Below are 25,283 nucleotides of genomic sequence, written 5' to 3'. Positions count from 1 at the left end.
TTTCTTTTGCTAAGACTCCCATAATTCTTTGGCAGTTGTTATTTTGCAAAATACATTATACAGTGAATCAACAAGGTCATTTAACACATAGTTTCGGCATAGATATTCAGAATGCTTCCAAGCATCAACAGGACTTACTGATTGAGCATCAGTAGAACCTTCAGGAATTTGAGGTGCTGTTTCAGTTAGGAATCTTGCAAGATTCAAAGTGGTCAGATAGAACAACATCTTTGGTTGCCACATCTTGAAGTTGGTACCAGAAAACTTTTCTGGTTTTTCACAGTGGTTGGCCATAGTTTGGGCAGCTTGGGTACCTACTAAAGGTCCCATGCTTGTAGAGACAGTATGTCCTACAAATTGAGAAACATTTGCACCAACGTTGTTGGTGGTGGTAAAAGAAGTAGTTCCATTAGTAGAGGAGTTCATTTCAGTAGCCATTTCTGAAATAGAACAATCAAAGTTTTACTAAAACGCTTGCAGAAATTAAAGACTAATTAAATGAATAACTTTACAGAAAAGTATATAACGAAGTTTTGGAAAAACATATTTCTGTAATTCGAATTAACAGAATGGTGAAGAAAGAAAATTCAGTTTTAAGATTGTTGGAGCACCATTCAAGAAAACAACAGTTTTATTGAAGATACATTCGAATTATAAGTAAATTAAGTACTAATAAATAATACAAGAAAGCAAAATAAATAACAAAACAGAATCAGAAAGAAAGGCAAAAATGGGCTGAGGATATGGTTAAACCAAGGTCCCTTAAAACTGATTTCGGGTCACCCAAGTGAACCCGACAGTTTCCCAGGGTACAACAGCCAAAGCAGATTGTACTGCCGGAGTTAAGCACAACCCGGAATTATACCTTCAAGAACAATATGAAATGAAGAAAGTGAAAGAAAATCTGGTTGATGATCCAGATTGAGAGAGTATTTGCATTGTTGTTGAACTACCAAAAAACACCACTAAGTATAGTTTATATACATATAACCTGGTTAGTGGATGTTTTAGTGGGACACATGTTGGTTTGCATGGTTAAACAACATGTGTTACACTTAAGACTAAGTCAAGTGTCCTGCCAGGTGCAAGGCCTGGAATAGGACCACCCACTGAGCCATAATCGAGTCAGCGTGCTAAGTGCAAAGTGCGCCACTAAAACGCCACATTACGCCTCATCGCCCCCGGTCCCGGGCTCGGGTGCGTCGGGTGCGTCGCACCCTCCTAGCCCACTTGGGGTGTAGCCCCTTATAAGGAATTATAATTCCTCCAACACTCCTCCTTATAAACACACTTAATGTTTATTCTTCTACCAATGTGGGACAAACTCACATTAGTTAATTACTCTTTCAACTCCTTTTAACATATCTATTAACTTGGATATTCTATGTTATTACATAAAATTTCCAACATCTTTATGTGTGACCTTAAGACAAATATTAGAAAAACGGTTTTTCTAATATTGTGAATGGTGGCATAAGAATAGCAAGCTAAATACATCTAGGTATTAATGTAAATTGTTATCAATCTTTTAAAGTCAAATTTTATGTGTCTTGTGGTATGATTTTTAGCAACTCTAAAAAACCTGATGATAATTTACAGTCAGGTGATACTAATTATGCAAATAGCAACTATAAGTCACATAAGCAGCATGATTGGATCAGTGGTAAATACTCTGGCCTCTAAAAACAGAGGTCATGGGTTCGATCCTGATCCCATATAAAGGTTGGAGGGCATTTTCTACCATTTAGGTAAAAACTGAAAGCAGCTTCTCTAATGGGTTCGACCCTTATCCATCCAAAGGTTGGAGGGTCTTTTCTATCATTTAGGTAGAAACTGGAAGCAACCTCTCTATCTAAGTAAAGGTAAAGTCTGTCTACATCTTAACCTCCCCATACACCGTCGATGTATTGGGGCTCAAAACCCACGAAAGGAGGCACCGAGCATTTTTTTTTTTTCCAACTATAAGTCACATGTCGATGAAGTGGCACGGTATAAATATGTTTGGCAGTGTGGTTTAAAAAAGATGTTACGTTTGTTAAAAGAAACAAAAAACTGAATCATTGTCGAATATTGACTTTTGTAGATGGCATGATTATGTCCCACACCAAAAGTAAATAAGCGAGAATAATGGGAAAAAAAACTACTACTTTTGAGTCATGTTTTGTTGGAGAGAAATAAAGTTCAAATATAATTAATGATAGTTGCAATCATTTTTATACATCATTGTTTATTTATTTATCAAGTTCAAATAAATTATGAAACATCACTACTAATATATAGTAGAATGGATGTTTGCATCATGGGGAGGCGATGGTGATAGTGCCAGCGGTGTGGCGGTGACGACAACGACAAGTGTAATGGTAGCGGCGGCATAGAGTTCACACCATACGGAAGCAATGGTTGTAACGGCAGTCGTGTGGTGGTGTTAGTGACTAGTGGTAGTAATAGCGGCAGTGGGTAGTATAAATTATTGACTTAAAAGGGGTAGTGTAGTTTCAATTCTTATTTCAAATTCAACATGTCAAATGTTCTTTAATTTTCGTCCGGCACAAAAAGTTCATTGGTTAATATCACAATTCACAGGCACTTTAACTTTCAATCACTAAAATGTTTGTGATCTGTTAATTAGAAACCTAGCCGTATATATGTACTCTTTACCTGCCTTCTACAGGTTCAAAGTTCTTGACCTGTGTCCTGATTGTCATTGTTCAATACCTTGCAACTGGCTAGTTTGTACGACAAGTTGAATTTTATGAACTATTCACCATTCTTGCTACATGTTTTACACAGCAAGGAGTCAAAGACCATAGATGGAAAACAACTTAATTATGTGACCATGAACCCCACATGAAGCAACAACCTCCACGACTCGATCGACAAAACCAATCTAGCAACAAATGACCTAAACTATCAAACAAACCAGACAAAACTAATAAAACCAAAAGCCAACATCCAAGGTAATACACTAAATAAACATTTCTAATACAAACTCAACATGTAAGCCTGTATAGATATAAGTTGTCAGCCGCATCAGGTTTTAGCTCATCTGGATCCTTGGGTGAACCCCCCCCCCCCCCCCCCCCCCTTTTTGGCTTTTAGTACATCTGAATCCTTGGGTAAACAACCATATATGGATTTTTCCTTGTTTTCAAACAGAGCCGCTTTAGCTTCTAATTCATCCAATAGTGATAGTATGGTACGCAAAGCATACTTTGCATAATTCAAATAATGGTTTGAAAGACCCAAATTATATGATATTCTACCCCAGTTTTGGGGAATAGTTGGAGACGCTGCTGATATTATATCTGATGCAGCTCTTAGCATATGGCCGGTAACCACCAATGGCTTCAGTAATTTCCTGGGATTCCCTGCTTTTTTTAATAATAGGTTTAGTAGATGAAAACAGAGGCGCTAAAACTTTTAGCATGATAGATGGTGGTTTTTTGGTATTCAAAGCAAAGCTTGCATACTCCATATAACCGCGGCTTAAAGAATCCGACATTAATGATTTTGTTCCCAAGTTTTGGTGAATAGTTAATTAGAGCCGCTACTGATATTTTATCAGACGCAGTTTTTAGCGTATGGTAAATATCGGCTGGGGAATAGTTCAACCAATATTTGTTTTTATGGTAGAAAAAGCAAAGAGTCCATGCTCCAGCAGCTCATAAAGGATTGAGGAATCCAACGATGCCCAGTTTCGGGAAACATTTAGAGTTGCTGTTGATAATTTAACTGATGCAGTTCTTAACTTATGGTAAACAATGGCTCCTTCTGAATCCTCCTCGAGTTAAGTACAACCCCGCCGTTTAATGGATTCTTCTTCTTTTTCCTTCCTGTTTTCAAACGTAGCCGCTTTTTCTAGTTCATCCAATAGCGGTTGTGTGGTATGCAAAGCATCGGTCGCAAAATCCACATAAGTGCTTGAAAGACCCCACTATGATATTGTTCCCGAGCTACAATAATCAATGAACGAATTTGTTAAAAAAAAATTATAGAGGAATTTAACTAAATATACCTCGAACAAACAACCATGGGGAGTATTAGACTAAGGCCAGAGCCAACGCCCCGTTGATGGTCTCTTCGACCAACTCGTCGATGGGGACTAGGTTGGCACTCATGTCGTCGAAGGCCGAGTCTTCAAGCCCATCGATGCAACGAAGGTGGTGGACGGGAGGGGGAGCGAATGGTGGGTCCGGGGAATCCTAATAAAACTATAAAAAAAACCTTTTACAACTTATTTTAGGAGAGATCGAGAAAGGTTGGTAGTGAGTGAGGAAGAGATAAGGACGAGGAGGAAGAAGTAGGGTTTGTAGTGAGCGAGAAATAGGTGATTTAGGAGAGAGAAAAACTGATGTGACAGTATAGGAGAGGGAGGATGATGTCTTGGGTTGGCGGAGGCCTAAAGGGTATGAGGCGTCCTACGTCTTCGCCTTACAGTCTTATTATTATTATTATTTTACTTTTGGGCACAGTTGAAATTGAAATACAAAAAAATAAAAACAAAGAGAAAAAAATTATTACTTTTGGGGAATAGTTAGAGCCGCTGCTGATACTTTAGCCGATTCATCGCTTCATCGCTTAGCAAACGGAAAACCTCCTTTACAAAATCAAAATCAAGTTTTGCCACTCTGCAGCGGTTAATGCTTTTAGTTCACGTTCACCCCAATCCATGAGATCTTTATCCGACGACATCATTTATTATTAATTACCAAAAAATTAACTAACAAAGAGAAAAACAAAATCGACTAGGATAGGTTTTGTTATACATTATACGCTGGCGTTTGAGTGAGAGAGAGTAATAAATATTTAAATAATCATAAATTGTAAAGAAAGAAGGAAACACCGTTCATATAAAAACCCGCCCATCCAAACATTGCCAAACCCATCTTTATTGTGTCTTCCAATTCAATCCCAAAAAAATCACAAAAACCTCAATTTCAAAATCTAAAAAAAAAGGGCTATGGTACAAAAGTAAACAAACTGAACTGATCATGTTTATAAACAGTTTAATGTAAATGTAAATGTAAATCCAAAAATCTATTGATTTAATTAAATAAACGAACATAAACAAAATTTTTGTGCCTCTTTTTGTATTCAATGTTCAATTATTAATTCGTGAACGTTCGCTTATGTTTGTAAACAGATATCCTTATATGTTCATATATATAAATTTAATATGTGTTTTTATATGTTCGTTTATGTTCGTAAACGGATATCCTTGTAATGTAAAACATATGACAAGAATAGAATAGAAAGAAGATGATAAGTATAAGAATGATAGAAAAAGAAACATAATATGATGCAAAATTTGTAAAGTTTCAAAACATAATGTTCTTTAAGCAACTAAACTCACCAAGAGGCAGTTAAATCCAGAAAAAACAAATGCTCTAGCATCAAATATGACAAGAATATAGAGCAAACCGAAAGGTAATATCATCAATATCGCAGATCTGTTATAAGTTTTCACATAAAACACATAACAAAATATTTGCCCAAGATCACTGAATTTGCTACTTAAGTAGAGGAAACCAAAAAACAGTTATAGAGTACTGAAAATACCACTTCAACGACGAACCAGAAACATATCATAGGCAGCTCAAAGGAAACATATACCCCCCACAAGCTATTAACATCTCTCTTGAGCAAAAAGGCAATGATCTTTAATTGCAATGTCTTAATTAGCCCGACTTTTGAACACATCAAGATCCATCTCGGTCGGGTCAGTTGCTTGAAGCTCCACCTGAATTCCATCAAGCTCCCTCTTGAACCGATCCTTGGAGCTGGCGTAAATCATTTTGCTTCTCACCCTTGCAGTATCAGGGGACCTTTGCATGTCGATCCAATGATAAACCATAATAACACAACATTCAGGACATGATGTTTCTAAGTTAAAGAAAGAGATAGAGGTGGGGCAATTAAAACTTATTATTCATAAATGAGTTGGTTTTATCATTTGACTCAGAAAAATGGACCAAATTAATATACTTGGTAAATGGTAAGAGAGAAACAGGGCCAAATAAGTCAGAAAGTTGCCCAACCTGTACTTATAATACATACAACCTCCATACAAAGAATTTGAGTAATTGTGAAATACTAAAGATGTAATCATATTATGAAAAACTAGCAAGTGTTAGGAAATGGTTCGGTTCACCCAATCAGACCCAGCCTTTCATATAAAACCCAAGATGACCCAAATCCAAACCCAACCCACTAGACCCGCCCATTTTGCTACCTTTAGAAAGAGAATAAGGTTTGTTTTTATATCATGTACTACCAGGCAACGAAAAAGATCCTGCTCTTTTGGCAGTTCTCTGCGGTCACAAAGTCATAGTCAAAGACAGCATAACGGCACTCGTCAGCAGGTAGGCAGGCAGCAAAATCCTCGTGGCTTTGAGCTGGCTCACCAACCTTTTCTACAATGACTTCCTTTTGCTTTTCCTCGATCTTAAAGATTATATAACGAAATGTTCTTTTTGCTTTCAGCTCCAAAAACTTCAGTTTGCACTCATCATGAACAGCCATCCCAGATGCAGCATTAGCCTACAACAAGTGGCAGTTCACTGATCATTAGAATACAACACCAAACATCCAAAAGTTAAAATACTTTTAAACTGAATTAAGAGAGCAGATTGGAAGAAAAAAAAAAAAAAAAAAACATTGACCCATGTTAACTCAGTTGAAAATAACTGGAAGACAAACCTAACTTTCGAACTTGAAGCCACTTGCTACATTAATAGTAGCCTAATATTTCCCACTAAAAGCCGCTTATTATTAGAAGAATAACCTAAGTTTCCAACTCAGCCGTATGCAACTACAAGACTACGTAGGAATGATTATGTTAACAATTATCAACCACTTGTTACTATACTCCCTAGTGACCCTGAATCTCAACCTGTGAAGGCATAATGGTAGCAATCAGCATTGAGCTAAACTATTGACGCTAAACAAGGTTATTATATTAAAATGTATGTTCCCTGCCGCATATCAAATGAAGCATCTTTGTGGCCTTATCAGAAACTGAACACTTGCTAGTACCTAGAGTACCCAGTGATCAAATGTGCCAGTCACATTAATTGCAACTTTTCAATGTAGAATTTTAGCCTCAAGAAGCAACTAAGTGCCCAAAAGTTGATCCATTGGCTCCAAACCATAGAAAACTCCAAAAACTGGTATGCTTCAGCTCAGCGTATTGGCACTAATATTTTTGGAGCGAAAAGCTTTTGACAGATTAGTAACTACTGAGGTATGTATTTAAATGTGCCCAGAATAAAAATAAATCAGGCTAGGTCTTGCCAAGTTGCCATTGATGAAGTGTCACTCAGTATTAGACTATAAGTGAGAGATATGTTACCAACATTTACATCTTTGCTAGCTCACAGATATATTACTATTTCCCATGAGCATAAAAAAGCTATAATACAACCCAATCGAAGGCACTGCATAAGTGTTTCATTAATCATACAGAGAAGGTGGACCAACTACAAAGCTTCCACAACAATGTAGAGAAAAGGTTAGAAAAGTGATATATTCTGGCCTACAACACACTGAATTAACTTCTTTAAGATAACATTTACAGCCATTCATGCTCTTATAAGTTATAATGACTTTGATGTTGTAAATATATAATATTTTTTTGAAAGGTAGCCAAAAGTAACTCCTATTCAAAAACCTTTGAGGTGATTCACTGTTGTTGACTTCTGTACATAATAGGCAGACATTTGTCAAGGGCCCCAAAAAGTAATGTAGCAAGCTATTTTCAAACATCACCACTCTTAAGGTGTACTTTTTAGCACAGATTCTTAACTCTTCAGTGTAAAATGACCATTTAAGAGCAGAAAATGATGCTTCAAGAAAGTCATCAATATAACTAAAAAAAATCTAAGTGGAACAGCAAGTTGACCTCTCCATCACATATTCTTTCCATCCTAAAATAACCATCCATAAACTGTAAAGATAATTTATCTGTGATACTGACCACATAACTTTTATTTGCAAACCATGAACTATTATTCGCAAACAAGTTCATTTACAACATATCTATAGAGAATCTAGAACCCATGCTTATTAAGAGAGACTGATATTCTATTCATTTCAAAGCGCATCATTATTGACCAAAATTTTGCTAGCAAGCATGATGATGGAAATCTTCTTGACCAAATAAACTTAACTAGGAAATGATTTAGTAAATCAGATAAAGTAAAACTATCTAAATCTGCAAATGAGTAAAGCTATTCTATCAATATACCCCGAGCCGTGGGGTAGCTTAGGCTCATCCAAGTTGAGCTATTTCAGGTTCATGATGAGCCCAAGCTTTAAAATTGAGTTTATATCAAGCTGAGCTTGGGATTCTAACGGTTCTGCCGTGGCTCTTATCAAGCCTTAGGCACTTAGCAAAATTTAACTTTACATGTATTTGAGATAACTCCGTTTGTCAAAAACACTTTTAACACTAAAATAATCTAAAGCTAATTTCAACCCATCTTGAACCTTTCTCGAGCTGAGGTTAGGCCATCAAGCCCAAGATGGCTAGCCAAACTACAGAGCTGATCTCAAGCTGAGCAAGCCTCGTTTGCAGCCCTAATGATACATACCGTAAGTCACATTGTAAGATATCCTACTTAGAACATTACTATACAGATATACCTCCTAGATCAGTCAGATCTAACCGTCAACTAAACAAAAGATTAACAGCACGCAACAAGAACCAAATTTGGATCCATCCGAACTACATTTACCAAACTTTAACATTAAACATTTCTTCCTTACTATCAATACAAGTTTCCATTAAGCACGTACTAACGCTTTTTTCATACAAGAACTAGTAAAAATAAGCTGCCAAAGCAATTTTATTTAAAATTGAGCAAAAATCACAAAGTTTTTACAAAATTAGACATAATACAACCTGAACAAAATAAATAAATCAGATCCAGATAAAAAGGAACATCTTGAAAACAGCACTATATATATATATACATACAATTCTAGGGTTTCAAATTAAGCTATGGCCAAACAGATCAGAAACCTCCTAATACTAAAACCACAATTTCTAAACATATTCACATGTAAATTTCTCAAATTAAATAATCAAGTATAATAAATTACAGAGATACATATATAGATACATATAATATAGATACAGATATAGATATATAATCTAGCAAGTCAAATAGTCAACAGAAGTAAAAAAGAAATGAAAGTGTGAGATAAGAGATGAACCATGGCGGCAGGCAGGCGGTTGATCGGAGAAGATCGAGGAACGGAATTTTCTAGAGAGAGAAAGTAGAGATGAATATTTTAGAGAGAGAAAGAAGGTTGTGAGGTGATGATGGAAAAAGACTTTTGGGGAGTGCGAATGAAGATATATAGATATAGATATAGAAATATATAGTAATATTATTATTATTATATTATATTATTAGAGATAGAAATACGAGTATAATGTATTTATAAATAAATACTCATAAAGTGTGTGAGATAGAGATGGAAGATATTTTGGTGGCTTAGTGGTTACCCACTCCCTACCCCTGTTTTCTAATCTAACCAAAACATCATTTGTTATGTTTTAATCAACACAAATATATCGTGTTTAAATAAGACAAGTCTTCAGAGCTAATTAAGATCAAGCTCAGCTGGTTTATTTGCAAAAAGTTTGAGTTTAACTTTGGTTTGTTTAGACTTGGTTCGAATTGAATATTTAACGAATTAGCTTACAAATGGTTTTCTCACTTATATCACATTGTAATGAGATATTCATATAATCATACGGTAATGGCAATTTTCATGGTTTTTAACGATTCATATGAGTTTTAATAGAGATGACAATCAATAAAAAAAAGTCAATTTGTAGATGAGCTTTTAAATTTAAGAAAGAAAAGAAAGAAACTTGCTCAGTGCCGTCTTTCGTGGGTTTTGAGCCCTAATACCTTGATTGTGTATGGGGGAGGTTAAGATGTAGACATACATTACCTCTACCTAAGTAGATAGGATGTTTCTATTTTCTACCTAAATGATAGAAAAAGCCCTCCAACCTTTGGCATGAGATGGATCGAACCCATGACCTCTATCTCTAGGATCAGGGTGTTTACTACTGGTCCAAACTATGCTGCTTGATGAGCTTTTAATTTTAAGAAAGTGTCTAAAATTTCATTTTCAAAACAACTTTTGCATTTTTAAAACGTCATTGTTTGAAAAAAAAATGCACCAACGTGCTTCATTAAAACTGCATTTTATCTCTATAAATATATAAAAAAATCAATTACACAACCAAATATTTTTTTTTCTATGTCACAAATGCAAAAACAATATGATAATTTCAAATTGCAATTTCAAAAACCATCCTAAGCTCGAAATACAAACATTTAAGTTGGAAAAAGAAATGACAACCAAAGTTGCCTGATAGGCAAATTTACAAATATGTTACCTATCTATATTGGTTATGAACTTAAAATCACATCATTAACCACAAGTAACAGGCGTTGTGGAAAGTGATAACTCTGCATCCCCTGTACTGGTTGTACCCTTCTCGCGTGTGGCAGGGAGAAATCATTTCAGGGGATGTTGGGCAGCACTTTCTTTGGCGTTAGCACTCATAGTGAGCTTTGCTATGGTAGGAAAGTCAGCTTTCGCCATGGAGCCGATAAGACCAAGATGAGGCATAGGCCTTAACGTTAGTCTTAACCGGTATGGGGAACCAGTGGTCTGCATATGGAGTGAATCAACGCGCTAAGAAAGTAAGAACTTTTTGCTTGGAAATGAAGTCTCCATAGCCGTGATTACTACAACCTTCCTCCGCTGTATAATCTGGGGAGTATGAGGGGCAGGTTTGCGAGATATTTGAGGTCCGCGCGTTAGAAATAAAATGTCAATTGCAACATAAGCTCCTTTTTTCTGATACGAAACAATCAGAATCTCTCTGAAATATTGCTTTTTCCCCATATTATATATATTTATTAATTCTTTCCTTAAATAACTTAAAAATATGATATTGAGAATTAATATTCATGATGATGGTCACTAATAAGAACATGATGACTGTAATAAAGGTTGCTACACTACAAAAGATAATTTACTTTTAAATTCAAAGTGTTTTTATTTTTCTAAAAAGAATATGTACGAAATACCACCATTAGATCACGATTAAGGTTGGCGCTTGAGATAGGCATGCTATGCCCAAGCTTAGCACCCATTGTTCATGAAGAAAAAAATAAATTAAATGAGTCTCATGTTTTCTTTGAATATGCAAATTATATTCATTTGCTATAATACTTTAAATTATTGTTATCGCATTTATGCTTTATTATTGACTTTCATTTAGTTAATCGACCATAATTTTAGTTGTTTTTTTTTTGTGTGTGTCTCGGGCCTCATTTTTTAAAGGCATTCTCGAAGACGACCTGATCATGATAACCGTTATATATTATTCTTGAGCTTGAGGCATTATCTCCAATGTCAACTTGATACACGATATAAGGAATTACATTGTTATTAGTTTTTATTAAAAGGTTACTTTTTTTTAAAACAATAGTAACTTCATCAACACATCATGCATACAATATTAGCTTGCATAAAAGCCAAAAAGAATGTAATTCCCTACATCGACTAGAAATCCAAAGATATAAACAACATACATAAAAAATTATCATTATTAAGAAAAAAAAATCTCTAAAAGTAACCTTACTGCAATATATTATCAAAGTGACCACCACCAAAAAAAAGCACGTGGCTTGAAATATGCATTTGTATTTCATTGTAACATTAAGGCCTTTAATCAACCCAATGAATGTGTTCAGTTGATTGGTGGATATGTTTAGCTGTACCAAATAAGCTAAGAATGAGTTCATAAGTATACGAATAAGCTATTAAGCGAGGCTTATCATATATAAGAGCAAAAACATATAATTCAACAAAACTAAAAATGGATGAGTATTATCTCAAATTATTCGTTAACATAATCATACATTTGGTTTTTTTATGTCAAAACAACTCAAACTAAGAAACCATCACCAAATTGTCTAGTGACATAAAGACTTTTTTCTTACATCATGTATTAAGTTCGAGTCTTAGATATATTTAGAGATGACCGTATTTTATTTTCACTTATGATGGACCTAGATGAGTTTTTTCTTATCAGATTTGAGTTTCTCATCAAAAAATTCAATTAAGAATCTATTCAGTGAAAGACTTTTAAACACGGACCCGATTAATAATGTATGTTAGATCATCCAATATACACGTATAATTCACACTTTAAATATAAGGAAAATATTAAATAAAGCTCTTAGGGTTTCACTTAACGTGCATAAAAAGGTTGTAGGTTTTCATATCAAAAGCCCACCCCTGATTTTTATGGTAAATATACAACTATTTAATGCACCTTAACAAAAGTTCTTATGGTTTCATTTAACAAAACCCTAAAAAAAAAAACTTAATTTATAAGATTTTTTCTTTTTGTAAATTGTAATGAACACAGTAAAGCCCATTTGCCTTCCTCTCTTTTAAAAGCCCAAAACCCTAACTCATTTTTCAGTCTATGTGATCTCTCTCTCTCCAGACGCCGCTGCCATTTGCTTTCTTGGTAAACCCTATTTTCATTAACATATTAAATTATATCTATATGTTTGCAACTTAATTTGCTTAATATCTTTGTATGATTCTGTATAATTCTTTCTTTCATATGCTTTTGTACCTGATTCTCTCTGCATATATACATTAGTTCATCGATTTTATATAAAATACTTACATATGTAACTATTTTACTGCTAGTATTATAAATTGATACCATTTATACAGTGCATCTAATTTAAATACTTATATATGTTACTCTTTTTTTTTTTTTTACTGCTGGTTATATGTTTGATACAACTGATATAATTATTACATTTTATAATTGTTACTTATAGATGTTACCCAATTGCTATTTTGTTACATTTTTAAGCTAGTAGTACTTAATGAGCTATTTTTATTTTTTTTATTTTTAATTATCTATATATTAATGTGCATTATTAATTTATTATATTTTATTTTTACAGTTTTTTGAGTATTTAAGGATGGTGAGAGTAAGTGTACTGAATGATGCTCTTAAGAGCATGTATAATGCCGAGAAGCGTGGCAAACGACAAGTCATGATTCGACCTTCGTCGAAAGTTATTATCAAGTTTCTTATGGTTATGCAAAAACACGGTACATGTTGTTCTAACCCTTTTGTTAAAAAAGCATTTTTGGAACATTTGAATAACTAGTTTTGATTGTTGTTTGTTGGGACATCTCGTAGGATACATTGGTGAGTTTGAGTATGTCGACGACCATAGGTCCGGTAAAATCGTTGTGGAACTGAATGGAAGGTTGAACAAGTGTGGGGTTATTAGTCCTCGGTTCGATGTTGGTGTCAAAGAAATTGAACCATGGACTGCTAGGCTCTTGCCTTCTCGACAAGTTAGTCTTATAACTTGTACCTGTTCTTTTCTAATACTGTTTGACTTGCGGTTTTTATGTTTGTTTGTATTTATGACTATTATTTAGTCTTCAAAACAAGAATGTCATTGTTGAGTTAGTCATATCTGTAAATAGTTTACTAATTCCAGAATATTGTAATTACATAGTTGATAAGACTTTAAACATTAGAAGCACACCCATATACTCTTTTCAAAAATGTTACAAAGATGGCTTAGAGAAAAAGCATTGTCATAAAATGTCAAACTGCCGAAGGGTGAGTTTGAGAACACAGAGCTAAAGAGCAAATAGGAATAGTACAACAGTTATTTGTGGTGGAGTTTGGAATACTTTGTAGTGCATCCACTGCATCACTTTGTTTTGCTGTTTGCCAGTTTAGTAACATGTTAATATTTGTAATCTTTATCAAATGTGAGCTTGAACATTTTGCTTTAGAGGAATAGAGGGTATCATTTTAGTTCTGGCAAGTTCTTCCATTAAGAATTTCAGAATTTAAAAATAACTACAAGGATTGCGGAAAGGTCATAGAGATTGTTTCAGATATAAATTTATCAATTTAAACTTGTAATTTAACATCTTTTAACGTTTGAATATAATTTTGTGAAATCTCATACCCATGTATGGTTGTTCTAAATCTATGATTTTCTTAAAGGATGAAGATTCTATAATTTATGTTAGATTTTCGACTTTGACTTTTTAGTTTGTGTTTTAGTTATGTTGCAATATTGGTAACTACGGATTCAGTATGACAATACATACCGATAAAATAGCTTGAACTCCAAACTTTTCATTGATACTTGTTTTTGAAGGGGATTTGGTATGTTGTTTTTCTGCATCAAGGTCATTGCTTGTGATGTTTTGTTCAATGCACGAAGTCAGCACTTTTGCATTAGTTTGTGATTTCTTTTTCAAGTCAGAAGTCTCATTTAGAACTATAACTTGTCTCTCAGAACTCTTTTTAGTATTCCTTTTTTATAAAATCATTATTCATGAATGACATATCTGGGAGAGCTTCTTGTATATATCTTAAAACCTCAAGCAGTGGGCACACTTACTTTTAACCACTACTATCTACAGCTTGTTTCGTTACAGCTATTAGTCTGATTCTGTTAGTTTAGTATAACCGAATCATTTTCTAGATGCACATCTGAACACTTTCTGGATTTGAGTTTAACTAATTGCACAATGCAACTTGCAGTTTGGGTACATTGTGTTGACTACATCAGCCGGAATTATGGATCATGAAGAGGCTAGAAGGAAGAATGTGGGTGGTAAAGTTCTTGGTTTCTTCTACTGAAAAGCATGATACTTTATGACTGTCTTAGGTGTACGCATTTTGGGTTTAAGTCTTTTGTATTATTATATCGAATTTTGTGAAGGCACCTGCCACCTGGTTTTTGTTTCGTTTGGTGACCTGTTTCATTTCAGGATGATCTTTTATGAATTTCTGCTATAAGATTTTATATTACGAGGCTATCTGCAGTTACAAATGCACCCTTCTTACTAGGGGTGAGCAAAAACCGAACCGGAAAACCAAAAACCGAAAAAAACCGACAAAACCAAACCGAAAACCGAATGAAATCCATTGGTTTGGTTTTCGTTTTCTAAAAACCGAACGGATTGGTTCGGTTTTCGGTTTCATATGCCAAAAAACCGATCAAAACCGAACCGAACCGAACTAAATATATTTTAATTTGTTTTATTTTTATATCATATTACATTTATATTTATTACTTATAATTTATAAATATGTTAATAATTTAATCTTTTTATCTTTTTATTGTACAAATTAATACAAATTGTATATTTTTAATAAAAATGTGCAGTAAAACAATTCGTTTTATAAAAGTTATACAAATTTTAACATCTAAAAAATATAATTATTTAATAAAAAACTTCTCTGTATTTGAATTTTTATATCATATTTTTTTCTTAACAATTGAAAGTTAAATTTATAACATAATATTTTAAAAAAACTTGAAAAACAAAATTTATTAAAAAAACCGAAACTGATCCAAACCGAACCGGAAAACCGAGAAACCGAACCGAACAAAAACCGAATCCAATGATTTTGGTTTTCTAAAAACCGAATGGATCGGTTTTGGTTTCGGTTTTAAGGAAAAACCGAACCAAACTGATCCATACTCACCCCTACTTCTTAGTTTTTACATTGCATATTTTGGATTATTAGCCATTCAGCTATCAGAACACAGCCCTCCAAAATCCAAATAAAGTAATTTTTAGTTTTGATTTATTTAGTTTAGATGAGCTGATTTGGGTCGTGTTCATGTTTTCATGACCAAAAAAGTATTTAGCTAAAGTGGAACGGGTCAAATTGATCAGATAGATTAAATGTTGTAATGTATTCCGGATACCCGTGATCCGACCCTTTTGTTCTTAAAAAAAAGAGATTAAATGTTGTAATGTAACTTTTAATTTTTAATACTTTTTCGGTGTTAAACGTTTTGGCTGACAAGTCCTTGTTTGTATTTGGATTACAAAAAGTAAGAAGTCTTGACTTTTATCAAAAAAACAGAATTTGCATGACGATTTTATCTATCCATAAGGCTCAGTTCATGAGTGCTTTCTGGTTTCCTACTGGTAACGATATATATTGAGGCCTGAAGGTAACGATATCTATAAAGAGGTCCAAGTGCATTAAAAGGATACAACCAAACCCATCAATAATTTACCACACAACTAAGGTGCCCAAAAAAGGAAACGTCAAGGGAAGTTAGTATATCTTTACCTTCACACTATCTAGCCACTCGTTGGAATAAAGTTGTCCCAAGGAAATTTAATATCCATGTGTGGAGAGTGGTTAAGGATTGTATTCATACACGATTCAATCTTTGGTTTAGGGGAGTTTCTCATAATTCACTGCGTTGTCCAAGCTATGGAAATGACATCGAACTACCCTTCATGTCTTGTTGGATTGTTACATTGCTAAACAGGTTTGGAAATCCATTTGTAAGTGGTTGGAAATGGACCACTCGTTGGAATAAAGTTGTCCCAAGGAAATTTAATATCCATGTGTGGAGAATGGTTAAGGATTGTAATCATACACGATTCAATCTTTGGTTTAGGGGAGTTTCTCATAATTCACTGCGTTGTCCAAGCTATGGAAATGACATCGAACTACCTTTCATGTCTTGTTGGATTGTTACATTGCTAAACAGGTTTGGAAATCCATTTGTAAGTGGCTGGAAATGGACCTCTCCACTCACCTTGAATCTGTCGACCTCCTCATATATGTGGATAACATGACCAGAAAAAAGGTGATTAAAGACATGGTGCCGACTATTATTTTTACAAGTTGGTGGGAGCTATGGAAGTTTCAAAATGACGTCATTTTCAACCCTTCTAAGAAAAGGGATAACGTGCTGATTGACTCCATTATTAACTTGTCTTTGGTTCTGAAATAGACGAGCGAAGATCATCATTGGTTGGGATGAGTGGCTTAAAAACTGGACGCTAGTCTTATAGTGTTACTTGGTTTGTCGATTTGAGTTGTTTTGCTTGTATTTCCAGTTGCTGATCTCATGTTTCCCTAACAACTTAGATTTTGGGATGAGTCTAGATGTATTTTTGAATATTTTAGTTTTGTATCTTTGTGTCTTGACCACTAGCACCTTGCTAGTTGGTCTTGTTTTTTTTAATAATAATCCCGCCGTTTGGAAAAAAAAAAAGAAAAAAAGAAAAGGAAACGTCAATGGATTTTGAGGCGTAAGATGCTAGCACGTCCATCTACAACTGATTCTTAGTTTTAAACTGACACATTGTATATATTAAGTTATACGCCCAATCTCGTTGTAAATCATATTGGACTCGCACTATTCAAGTGTAGAATGTCCCTCGATCTTTCTTTTGAAGTTGCCACTACTCATAAACTTTGAAGATCGATATCCTTGAAAAACCACTTGATCATCGAGATAATCACACCCTTGTTGCCCATGAGTATCTTTGTTACTTACTATTTTTCCTCTTTTTATCTTTCTTAACACAAACATTATATGCAAAACACATACGCACCAAATCCATTGGACTACACTACTAAACTATTATATACATATCGAAAGAAGTATATACTTGGTTCCATTATTAGTCATATGAACATACTATCTCTCAAATCTCAAATCGTATGCTTCACTAAGAGAAATACGATGTATATATTTTTTTAATTTTTTGGACAAAAGAAGAAGAATAAAGTATAAACGTGGTTTAAAACCACGAATAGGCCTTCAATTAGCTCAATGATATCAGTAACATTTTACACTTAATTAGTTAGTAATAATCGATGATTTGAACATTAGTACTCTTTTATACCGTAACAAAAATTCCAAAGAAGAAGTGGGCCTGGAAACACTAGTTAACAAACATGAAAGGTTTGATCAGCCACCACACTGTCTATTATTTCCACCAACCATGATTAGATAGATAGATGTAGTTAGATACTTAGATGATTAAAGGATCATTGCCACATGTCCAGTATCGTAAGTTTGCACCGTTGGCTATGAATGATTAGCTGTTTCTCGTTATATTCTACCTTGTCGAACAGGTAACTTGACAGTTGTATAGCAAATCATTGTGTATCGATGTCGTTGGTTTTTTTCTATTTCATTAACGGTATATTATTTTAACCATAATTTTATGAGAAAAGATTATGTAAAACATGTAATACCTATCTTAGGTAAAACATGGAGGCTTATGTAAAATTCAGTAGGGTTTTATGTAAAAATTCAGAAAGGGAGGTTATGTATGTTTATTAAATTCAAAGATTTAATCTGTAACTTTTTTTAATGTATCAGTACCTAAGCTTATGTAAAGTCTGGAATACGGATCATTTTCCCTAATTCTATATCATAAACCTGAGATGAAACTTAAAAATTTCGAAAACATCGATCCCTTTTAATCCATTCCATATATATGAGAAACGATGTTTGAACTCAAATGGACCCTTACTAAGTCAAAAACCTTATCAATGGACTTACACCATTCATGTCCACAATCTATATCAACCAAAACATGAAAAATTTATTTCTCTTTTTCACCTAAATAAATCTAACTTAATTCAACATTTCAACCTTTTTACACTCGTTAACAATCAAACCTACACTTAACTTTAACTAAAAAAATATACCAAACAAACACTCATAAAAAGACACATGGGCAAAATAAGGTTAAAGCCAAGGTTGCCTGAACAAACGATCATGGCTTAGAGAACGCTAATTCAATATAATATTATGTTCATTTATTTTTAAAACGGTCAATTCATATTTACATCATTAATGAGAATGATCTTATGTTTTAAAATAACTAGCACATGTTAGTCAATTTAAATTAAGATGCAAGTACATGAATCAAAACTTACGGTAAAGGGTGTCATCGGATGAGACATCGACAACAATCAGACATGCAAAAAGTCGCCATTTATTTATCGGCAATAATCAACATGCAACATGATTCAATCCCTCTACTAGAATTATATACCATACATTTTTTAATCATCACCCACTTTGCATATTATTAAACCCAATTAAAATTCACCAATTTGCATAAAACAAGTGAAAGCACAATTTTAGTGAAACTTAATAAAAGTTAGGGTGGTCACATTATCAAATTCTAAATTTGATTTCAATAACATAAGTTGGTATCTATATAAAATTGTTAATTATCCAATCAACAATCACCAGCTGAAAGTAAACTCAATATATCCAGCCTGCACCGCTGGCACAAAGTTGTTACCATACACTCCCCTCTCCATTTTCCTTTTCCATCATCACACACAAACGCATATTTTTGTCCACCATCACCAAACATTCTTCTATCATCTCCCTCCCTAATTAATTTTTGTTAACTTACGCCACTTTTGCCTCCGAAACTCTTAACCTGCGCACCGTTCACAAACAAATTTTAAATTAATTCATCAACACATATTGTAGAAAGAAGAAGAAGAACGGAGGAAGCTGGCGCATATTAGCAGATCCGTTGCTCATATCTGATCTGGTTTGTATTTAAATTATAAATGTTAATTAAATTAAAATTAGTTAATTGTTCTTTTTTTTTAGTTTTGATTTTTTTTCTTTCTTCAGGTATAACTGTGAAGTGTGTCTGTGTGTGTCTATATATATATATATATACGCTTATATAATGGCTGCTCCACCGGCTAGGGCAAGAGCAGATTATGATTACCTGATTAAGCTTCTTTTGATCGGCGATAGCGGTAACTTATTTATTATTTACTTTTTTTTTTAATTATTATTATAATGACTTTTTATTAATTTTTTTGATAGAGTCTGTTTATGTACGGATCTAGGTTAATTTGGTGGTTTTATTTCTGAATCGGACGTATTTGTGGATTTTGGATGATGAAATATTGATAAATGTGTTTGTTTGAAGTTAAAAAGTGAATTTTTAGATGTATTATTATTTTACGAGAGTAAGTACCCGCGCGTTGCGGCGGTGAGATGGTGGGATGATAGGTCATAAAGTGTGATAGCCAAAGGCCTTAACCGTATGGGTTCCGCCCTCGGATTTAAAAATTCGTTGAAAGTATATCGAATGACATCTCTAATGAAAGAGCATGAAATTTTAAGAACACCCATATAATTTTTATAATTTATTGTTGTACGTTTTGTGAGATAAAAGATTTTGAATGAATTGGAGGGGTAAATGATTTATGAAGGAGAGAGAAAAAAGATAATTGATTGAGATTTGAGGAGAGAGAAATGGTATTTGGTGATATAGAATTGATAGAAGGGGCATTTTGGAGAAATAAATGTTGAAACTTAAAATTTTAGACAGGAGGAATCTGCTTTATAATATATAGTATAGATATACAAGTTTATATGTACATAGATGTAAGTATGTATATATTGTGGTTCTTTTGTGAAAGATATTTGTTACTATGTGGTGTTTTTGTTTTTTCTTTTTCTTCTGGTAAAATTTGCGTAATGTAATAGTTACGTTTAATAGATACGGCATGAGAAACGGAGGAAAATAGAAGACATGGATAATTATGTTCTTGTTTATATGCAAATGACATGATCATAATGTATGCTACTACCTTTAGAGTATTTACTAGAATAATGTTATTTAAGCTTTTGTATTTTGGAGATTAGAACTCATGAAAGCTAGGCTATTTTCATTTGAAGAAGGGATTAGTACTTCAAAATGTATACAACTTTACATGAATTGTCATAGTGTGTATCGAACTTTGATCATATGCATTGTATGTAATGAACTTTCAAATCATGTGCATTGTATGTATTCGACCAATAAAAAACTTACAAGTGGCAGCGTATGTGATTGCCACATATACTCGGATACATACAATGCACGGGATTTGAAAGTTTGTTACATACAATGCACAAAGATTGAAGTTCCATATATATGATGACAATTCATATAAAGTTGTTTACGTTTTGAAATATTAATCCCTTTGAAGAATGGTTTAAACACCATAGAGGTATAGGGTTGATGACACGTTTCATATTCTTCATTTATTCAACTCACAAATATTCACAATTCAAGTTCATTGCTAACCATGTCAATGCCTTTTAAATAGTTGTTTGATTTTGGAAATTGGAGCAAGTTTCGTTGGTTGTTCTATATTGAAACAGCTTGGACGAAGTTTGTCTTTATTAGGAATGTTACAAATAATTTTCAAGTTCATTTAGGTGCACGAATGATAGATGCTTGTCTCATATTAGATGTGTCAAACAACAAAAAGTGTACGACAACAATCGTCATCAACCAACATTAATAATGCAGATTGATATGCATCATTACATACCAATGTATGAATCTACTCTTCTAATAGCGTTTAACATACATCGCATGTTTTACATTAAATTCTAGTAGATGCATACCACGACACAATTATTATTAGAACACTAGAACTACAGTTAAGCATTGACTCTGTTGCAACTTCTTGTCATACACATTACACATACACATTTATTTCACATATATGTTGGGTTGTCGTGGATGCTTTTTCTATGGTATGATAAATCGATAGAATATAGTTTATGTTTAACTTTGCATACAAATTAATCATTTGCCGTATTTTGCTTTGCTCAAAGGTGTGGGAAAGAGTTGCCTTCTTTTGCGTTTTTCTGATGGCTCTTTCACTACTAGTTTTATCACCACCATCGGGTGAGTTGATCTAATTATTTCTCAACTAGCAATTGACTTTTTTTTTTTTGACGAATAATTTTGACACTTTGAAGACAATTCTTTTGAATTGCAGTATCGATTTTAAGATAAGAACTATTGAGCTTGATGGAAAGCGGATCAAGCTCCAAATTTGGGACACTGCTGGTCAGGAACGGTTCCGGACAATTACAACTGGTATGTTTTATAACTTTATTTCTATTTATGTCGATCATGTTGATGTGGCTTGGCATATGACATACATTCAGTTGTCAAGATTACATTCCTGGATTACATAGGTGCCAAAATGCTCGGGTAGTCGGGTCAATACCTTTTTAAATCAGATGGATTATTTTTTCTATGCGTAGGGTTGAGTTGACCAAAAACACGTATTCTCCAACCCTTTTCCAGTAGATGATTGTTATGGCAGCTATAGCTATAAGGTTACACCATTTCAGTTAAAATCTATTTTAGTGAATATATCATTAAAAGAGATTTTATGCATATATAGTAAAGTTCACTCTTAAAGACTTGTCTGCTTTCATTTAAACTATTATTTAGTTTGACCCGGAGAGATAAAACACACCCGAGTCGACGTATTCATAAGTAAATGAATCAAATGTGCCACCTCTACTAGATTATACTAGTGTCTATAGGTTTGACCTCTGATGACTGGATTCAAGGTTAAGGACAGAAAAGAAGCGTAATACTTCTGAGAACTGCATTATATTATGTTTACGAGATCTTATATGTGATTATAACTTCTGTGGCGACTGGATCCAGGATTCAGAACAGGAAAGCGCTATACTTCTGAGAACTGCTTTATTTTATACTTAGGAGATTTTGTATGTGTTGATAATGCTTTTGAGCTTTGTAATTTACACACTTTTCCTTCAAAATTTTAGCTTACTACAGAGGAGCCATGGGTATATTGTTGGTGTATGATGTTACAGATGAGTCATCATTCAATAGTAAGGTTTTCTTCCCTCCACTTTTGTCACCTTCTACCCTTAATTTCATTATTTTTCTGCTTTATGTTAACTAGTTAATTGATTATTGTTCTCCATTTCCTTTGCCAGACATAAGAAATTGGATTCGCAACATTGAACAACATGCCTCAGACAATGTTAACAAGATCTTGGTCGGAAACAAAGCTGATATGGATGAAAGCAAAAGGGTATCCTTTATAGTCTCTAAGAAATTTATGGTGAGTCTCTGAAGTTAAGAAAATGAAAAATGTGACTCACGGCAACAATCTTTTCTTGACAGGCGGTACCTACCGCAAAAGGCCAAGCACTAGCTGATGAGTATGGTATTAAGTTCTTTGAAACCGTAAGTAAACCATTGATGTGCTTGTTCTTTAAGCTTCTTATGACTTGTTTAAGATGAAGAAAAACAAACTAAATTATATGTATCCTCTTACCCTATTAAATAATTCCTGTATTGTGTTTTATTCAGAGTGCCAAAACAAATCTAAATGTGGAGCAAGTTTTCTTTTCTATTGCGAAGGATATCAAGCAAAGGCTTTCTGACACCGATACAAAGGCTGAGGTAAGTTAATTTCATTAATATATTTATTAGTTAAAGGGGGCAAAGTCAGACCCAAATTTACTTTGCAAAATCAAATGACTTGGGTTATGTATCTATCTATAAATGGCCAATGCTATAGCTGCCCAAGTTGTATTTTTGTGTATAAATCTTCTTTAATCATTTTCTGTTTGAGAAAATATTCGGTTTTTATAAAAATTATATAGCTTTCATAATTATATGACACATAATTTAGTTGTAAAAAGTTTCAAGAATTTTGGACACAAAGTGGTATGGGACTCTAAACCATACCAAAAAGCACGTGTCTAGACCCAATTGATTTTTGATCCTTTATCCATTCTGTCTGACCTGCCCGTCGTGTGGCCTCTAGTTATACTAGAACCGAGAATATTATCAAATCTAGAAAGATGATGATGTATTGGAATCACAAAATGACAATGTTATGGTTGTATTTTCCACTGTAGCCAACGACAATTAAGATCAGCCAAGCAGACGGGGGAGCTGGGAGTAGTCAAGCTGCACAGAAATCTGCTTGCTGTGGTTCTTAAAATTAACTGTGACGACAACATGATATATTGGGGGTCTTTTGTAATTTTCTACTTATCTGCTATTCTTTCTAAACATTTTGTGTTAGTGTGTGATAAACATAGGTTTCAATTACTGGATTCCATCTTCTTGCAGGATACTTATATTTTGCTTCACAATCTTTGTGTTTCACTATTAGGTTGGGTTACTAGGTGATAAGTATCGTCTTAGATTTGTGCAACATACATCCAAACCTGCTAGAACATGTGAAAAATAAACCTGCAACTATTACAGCCCCCTCATCCTATTTTGGGAAAATGTTTCATATGTTTTATTCTGAGTTATGGTAGTGATGTTACCCATATGAAGTGTCACATTCTACGTAATGATCTCGTTCTCTGAAAGACTCAAACAACCTTGTGCATGGAGTTAAATTTTAACCTTTGTATTGGAGTCTTTCTGTATGTGACATTATAATAAAAAAACGTATCGACTATATAAATTAAATAGGTAAATGGTTAACCATGCTCTCGGGTAAGATGCAATATAATCGAATTGGTAAGTTAGCAATTGAATGAAGTATCTGGGTTAAATTTTATATCTAGGGGTTAAAGTAGTCTAAATATTAATCGAAACCCAGCCCAAAGACAGGAATACAAGTGAAGGTATCCAAGAGGGTGAACCAAGCATTGCAAATGTGATGAAGAAAACTATAAAATCAATGATCAATACAAAAATAAAACGAAGTGAATAATCAAAGAAGATCTAAGCCTACATCAGGTATCAATGATCAAATGAGAGACGATTTATTGTTCATTTTGAAAGATCTGATACGAGAAATTATTATACATAAGCTACTATCATTACAATGATAATCAAATTGAAAACTTACAACCAATGCCACAAGTTTAATCTATAATCACTGAAATTACAACATTCCCATTTGACCACCAAGGTAAAATGTTACGAGGTCTTTGTTTTGTAAACATCTTCGGATGGTTAGTAAAAATGTTTGAAAATGTTCATTGGGATTTCTGGTTAGTCCGGACTCCGGATACAAAGTTGTTAAAAAGACTACCATATTAAAGTAGACCTCATTCATCATCATTCATTAAATGACTTATGGTTAAAATAAAACTTATTCATCATCATTCATTAAATGACTTATGGTTAAAATAAAACTTAAAAATAGTTGGTTTTATGTGATGTAATGTTACTCCAAAAGTTACACTAACTTGTTTTGGATTATTTGGTTAGATAAAATATCACACCAGATTAAACCATACATTTGACGGTTTAGTGTAAATATCTAATATGATCTTATTAAGACCTTTGTCCTTATTGTTATCCACTGTTTCGTACTTGAATTGTGATTCTTAGTATGTAAATTAGATGGATTTAGTTTTTTTTAGAACGGCAAAAAGTTTTATTAATAAAAACAACTAGTAAGGTGCTAGTTGTCAAAAGATACAATTATAGCAATAATCTAGATATAAACTAGTACAACATATCTAGACTCATCATGAAACATTAATTGCGATGATTATGAAAAGAGTAAAAAAACTCATGCCAATTACAGTATCAGATCGACCAAATTGAACAAATGA

The 25,283-nt window shown here is 33.6% G+C and overlaps 3 protein-coding genes across 3 annotated transcripts; 2 read left to right on the top strand and 1 right to left on the bottom strand.

The window, feature by feature from the left end:
* Positions 1-5,411: 5,411 nt before the first annotated feature.
* On the bottom strand, positions 5,412-9,357 carry LOC122581538 (actin-depolymerizing factor 1). The gene is made up of 3 exons (XM_043753767.1): positions 9,217-9,357; positions 6,275-6,540; positions 5,412-5,825 (listed from the first exon to the last, which is right to left on the bottom strand). The coding sequence occupies exons 1-3, from the start codon at positions 9,217-9,219 to the stop codon at positions 5,675-5,677; spliced, it is 420 nt and encodes a 139-aa protein (XP_043609702.1). The 5' UTR covers positions 9,220-9,357; the 3' UTR covers positions 5,412-5,674.
* A 3,110-nt stretch (positions 9,358-12,467) lies between these two features.
* On the top strand, positions 12,468-14,925 carry LOC122582067 (40S ribosomal protein S15a). Its single transcript, XM_043754417.1, has 4 exons — positions 12,468-12,574; positions 13,029-13,179; positions 13,271-13,431; positions 14,648-14,925. Exons 2-4 carry the CDS (start codon positions 13,047-13,049, stop codon positions 14,744-14,746), a joined length of 393 nt encoding a protein of 130 aa, XP_043610352.1. The 5' UTR covers positions 12,468-12,574; positions 13,029-13,046; the 3' UTR covers positions 14,747-14,925.
* Positions 14,926-19,183: 4,258 nt separating this feature from the next.
* On the top strand, positions 19,184-23,855 carry LOC122581762 (ras-related protein RABE1c-like). Its single transcript, XM_043754037.1, has 9 exons — positions 19,184-19,455; positions 19,542-19,672; positions 21,534-21,606; positions 21,701-21,801; positions 22,509-22,574; positions 22,683-22,780; positions 22,873-22,935; positions 23,062-23,154; positions 23,616-23,855. Exons 2-9 carry the CDS (start codon positions 19,600-19,602, stop codon positions 23,697-23,699), a joined length of 651 nt encoding a protein of 216 aa, XP_043609972.1. The 5' UTR covers positions 19,184-19,455; positions 19,542-19,599; the 3' UTR covers positions 23,700-23,855.
* Positions 23,856-25,283: the final 1,428 nt, after the last annotated feature.

The sequence above is a fragment of the Erigeron canadensis genome, chromosome 9 (genome assembly GCF_010389155.1).
Source record: "Erigeron canadensis isolate Cc75 chromosome 9, C_canadensis_v1, whole genome shotgun sequence".
Classification (NCBI taxonomy): Eukaryota; Viridiplantae; Streptophyta; class Magnoliopsida; order Asterales; family Asteraceae; genus Erigeron; species Erigeron canadensis.
The sequence above is the reverse complement of the archived record's forward strand: the minus strand, read 5'-3'. Positions and strand labels throughout refer to the sequence as shown.

Bases quoted from the DNA above. Each gene is read 5' to 3' on its own strand.
- LOC122581538 (XM_043753767.1), bottom strand. The intron at 5,826-6,274 runs GTAGTACATGAT...CGACATGCAAAG, and splicing joins AGGATCTTTTTCGTTGCCTG to GTCCCCTGATACTGCAAGGG.
- LOC122582067 (XM_043754417.1), top strand. From the start codon at position 13,047: ATGGTGAGAGTAAGTGTACTGAATGATGCTCTTAAGAGCATGTATAAT. The intron at 13,180-13,270 runs GTACATGTTGTT...GACATCTCGTAG, and splicing joins TATGGTTATGCAAAAACACG to GATACATTGGTGAGTTTGAG. The intron at 13,432-14,647 runs GTTAGTCTTATA...TGCAACTTGCAG, and splicing joins GGCTCTTGCCTTCTCGACAA to TTTGGGTACATTGTGTTGAC.
- LOC122581762 (XM_043754037.1), top strand. From the start codon at position 19,600: ATGGCTGCTCCACCGGCTAGGGCAAGAGCAGATTATGATTACCTGATT. The intron at 19,673-21,533 runs GTAACTTATTTA...CTTTGCTCAAAG, and splicing joins TCTTTTGATCGGCGATAGCG to GTGTGGGAAAGAGTTGCCTT. The intron at 21,802-22,508 runs GTATGTTTTATA...TCAAAATTTTAG, and splicing joins GTTCCGGACAATTACAACTG to CTTACTACAGAGGAGCCATG.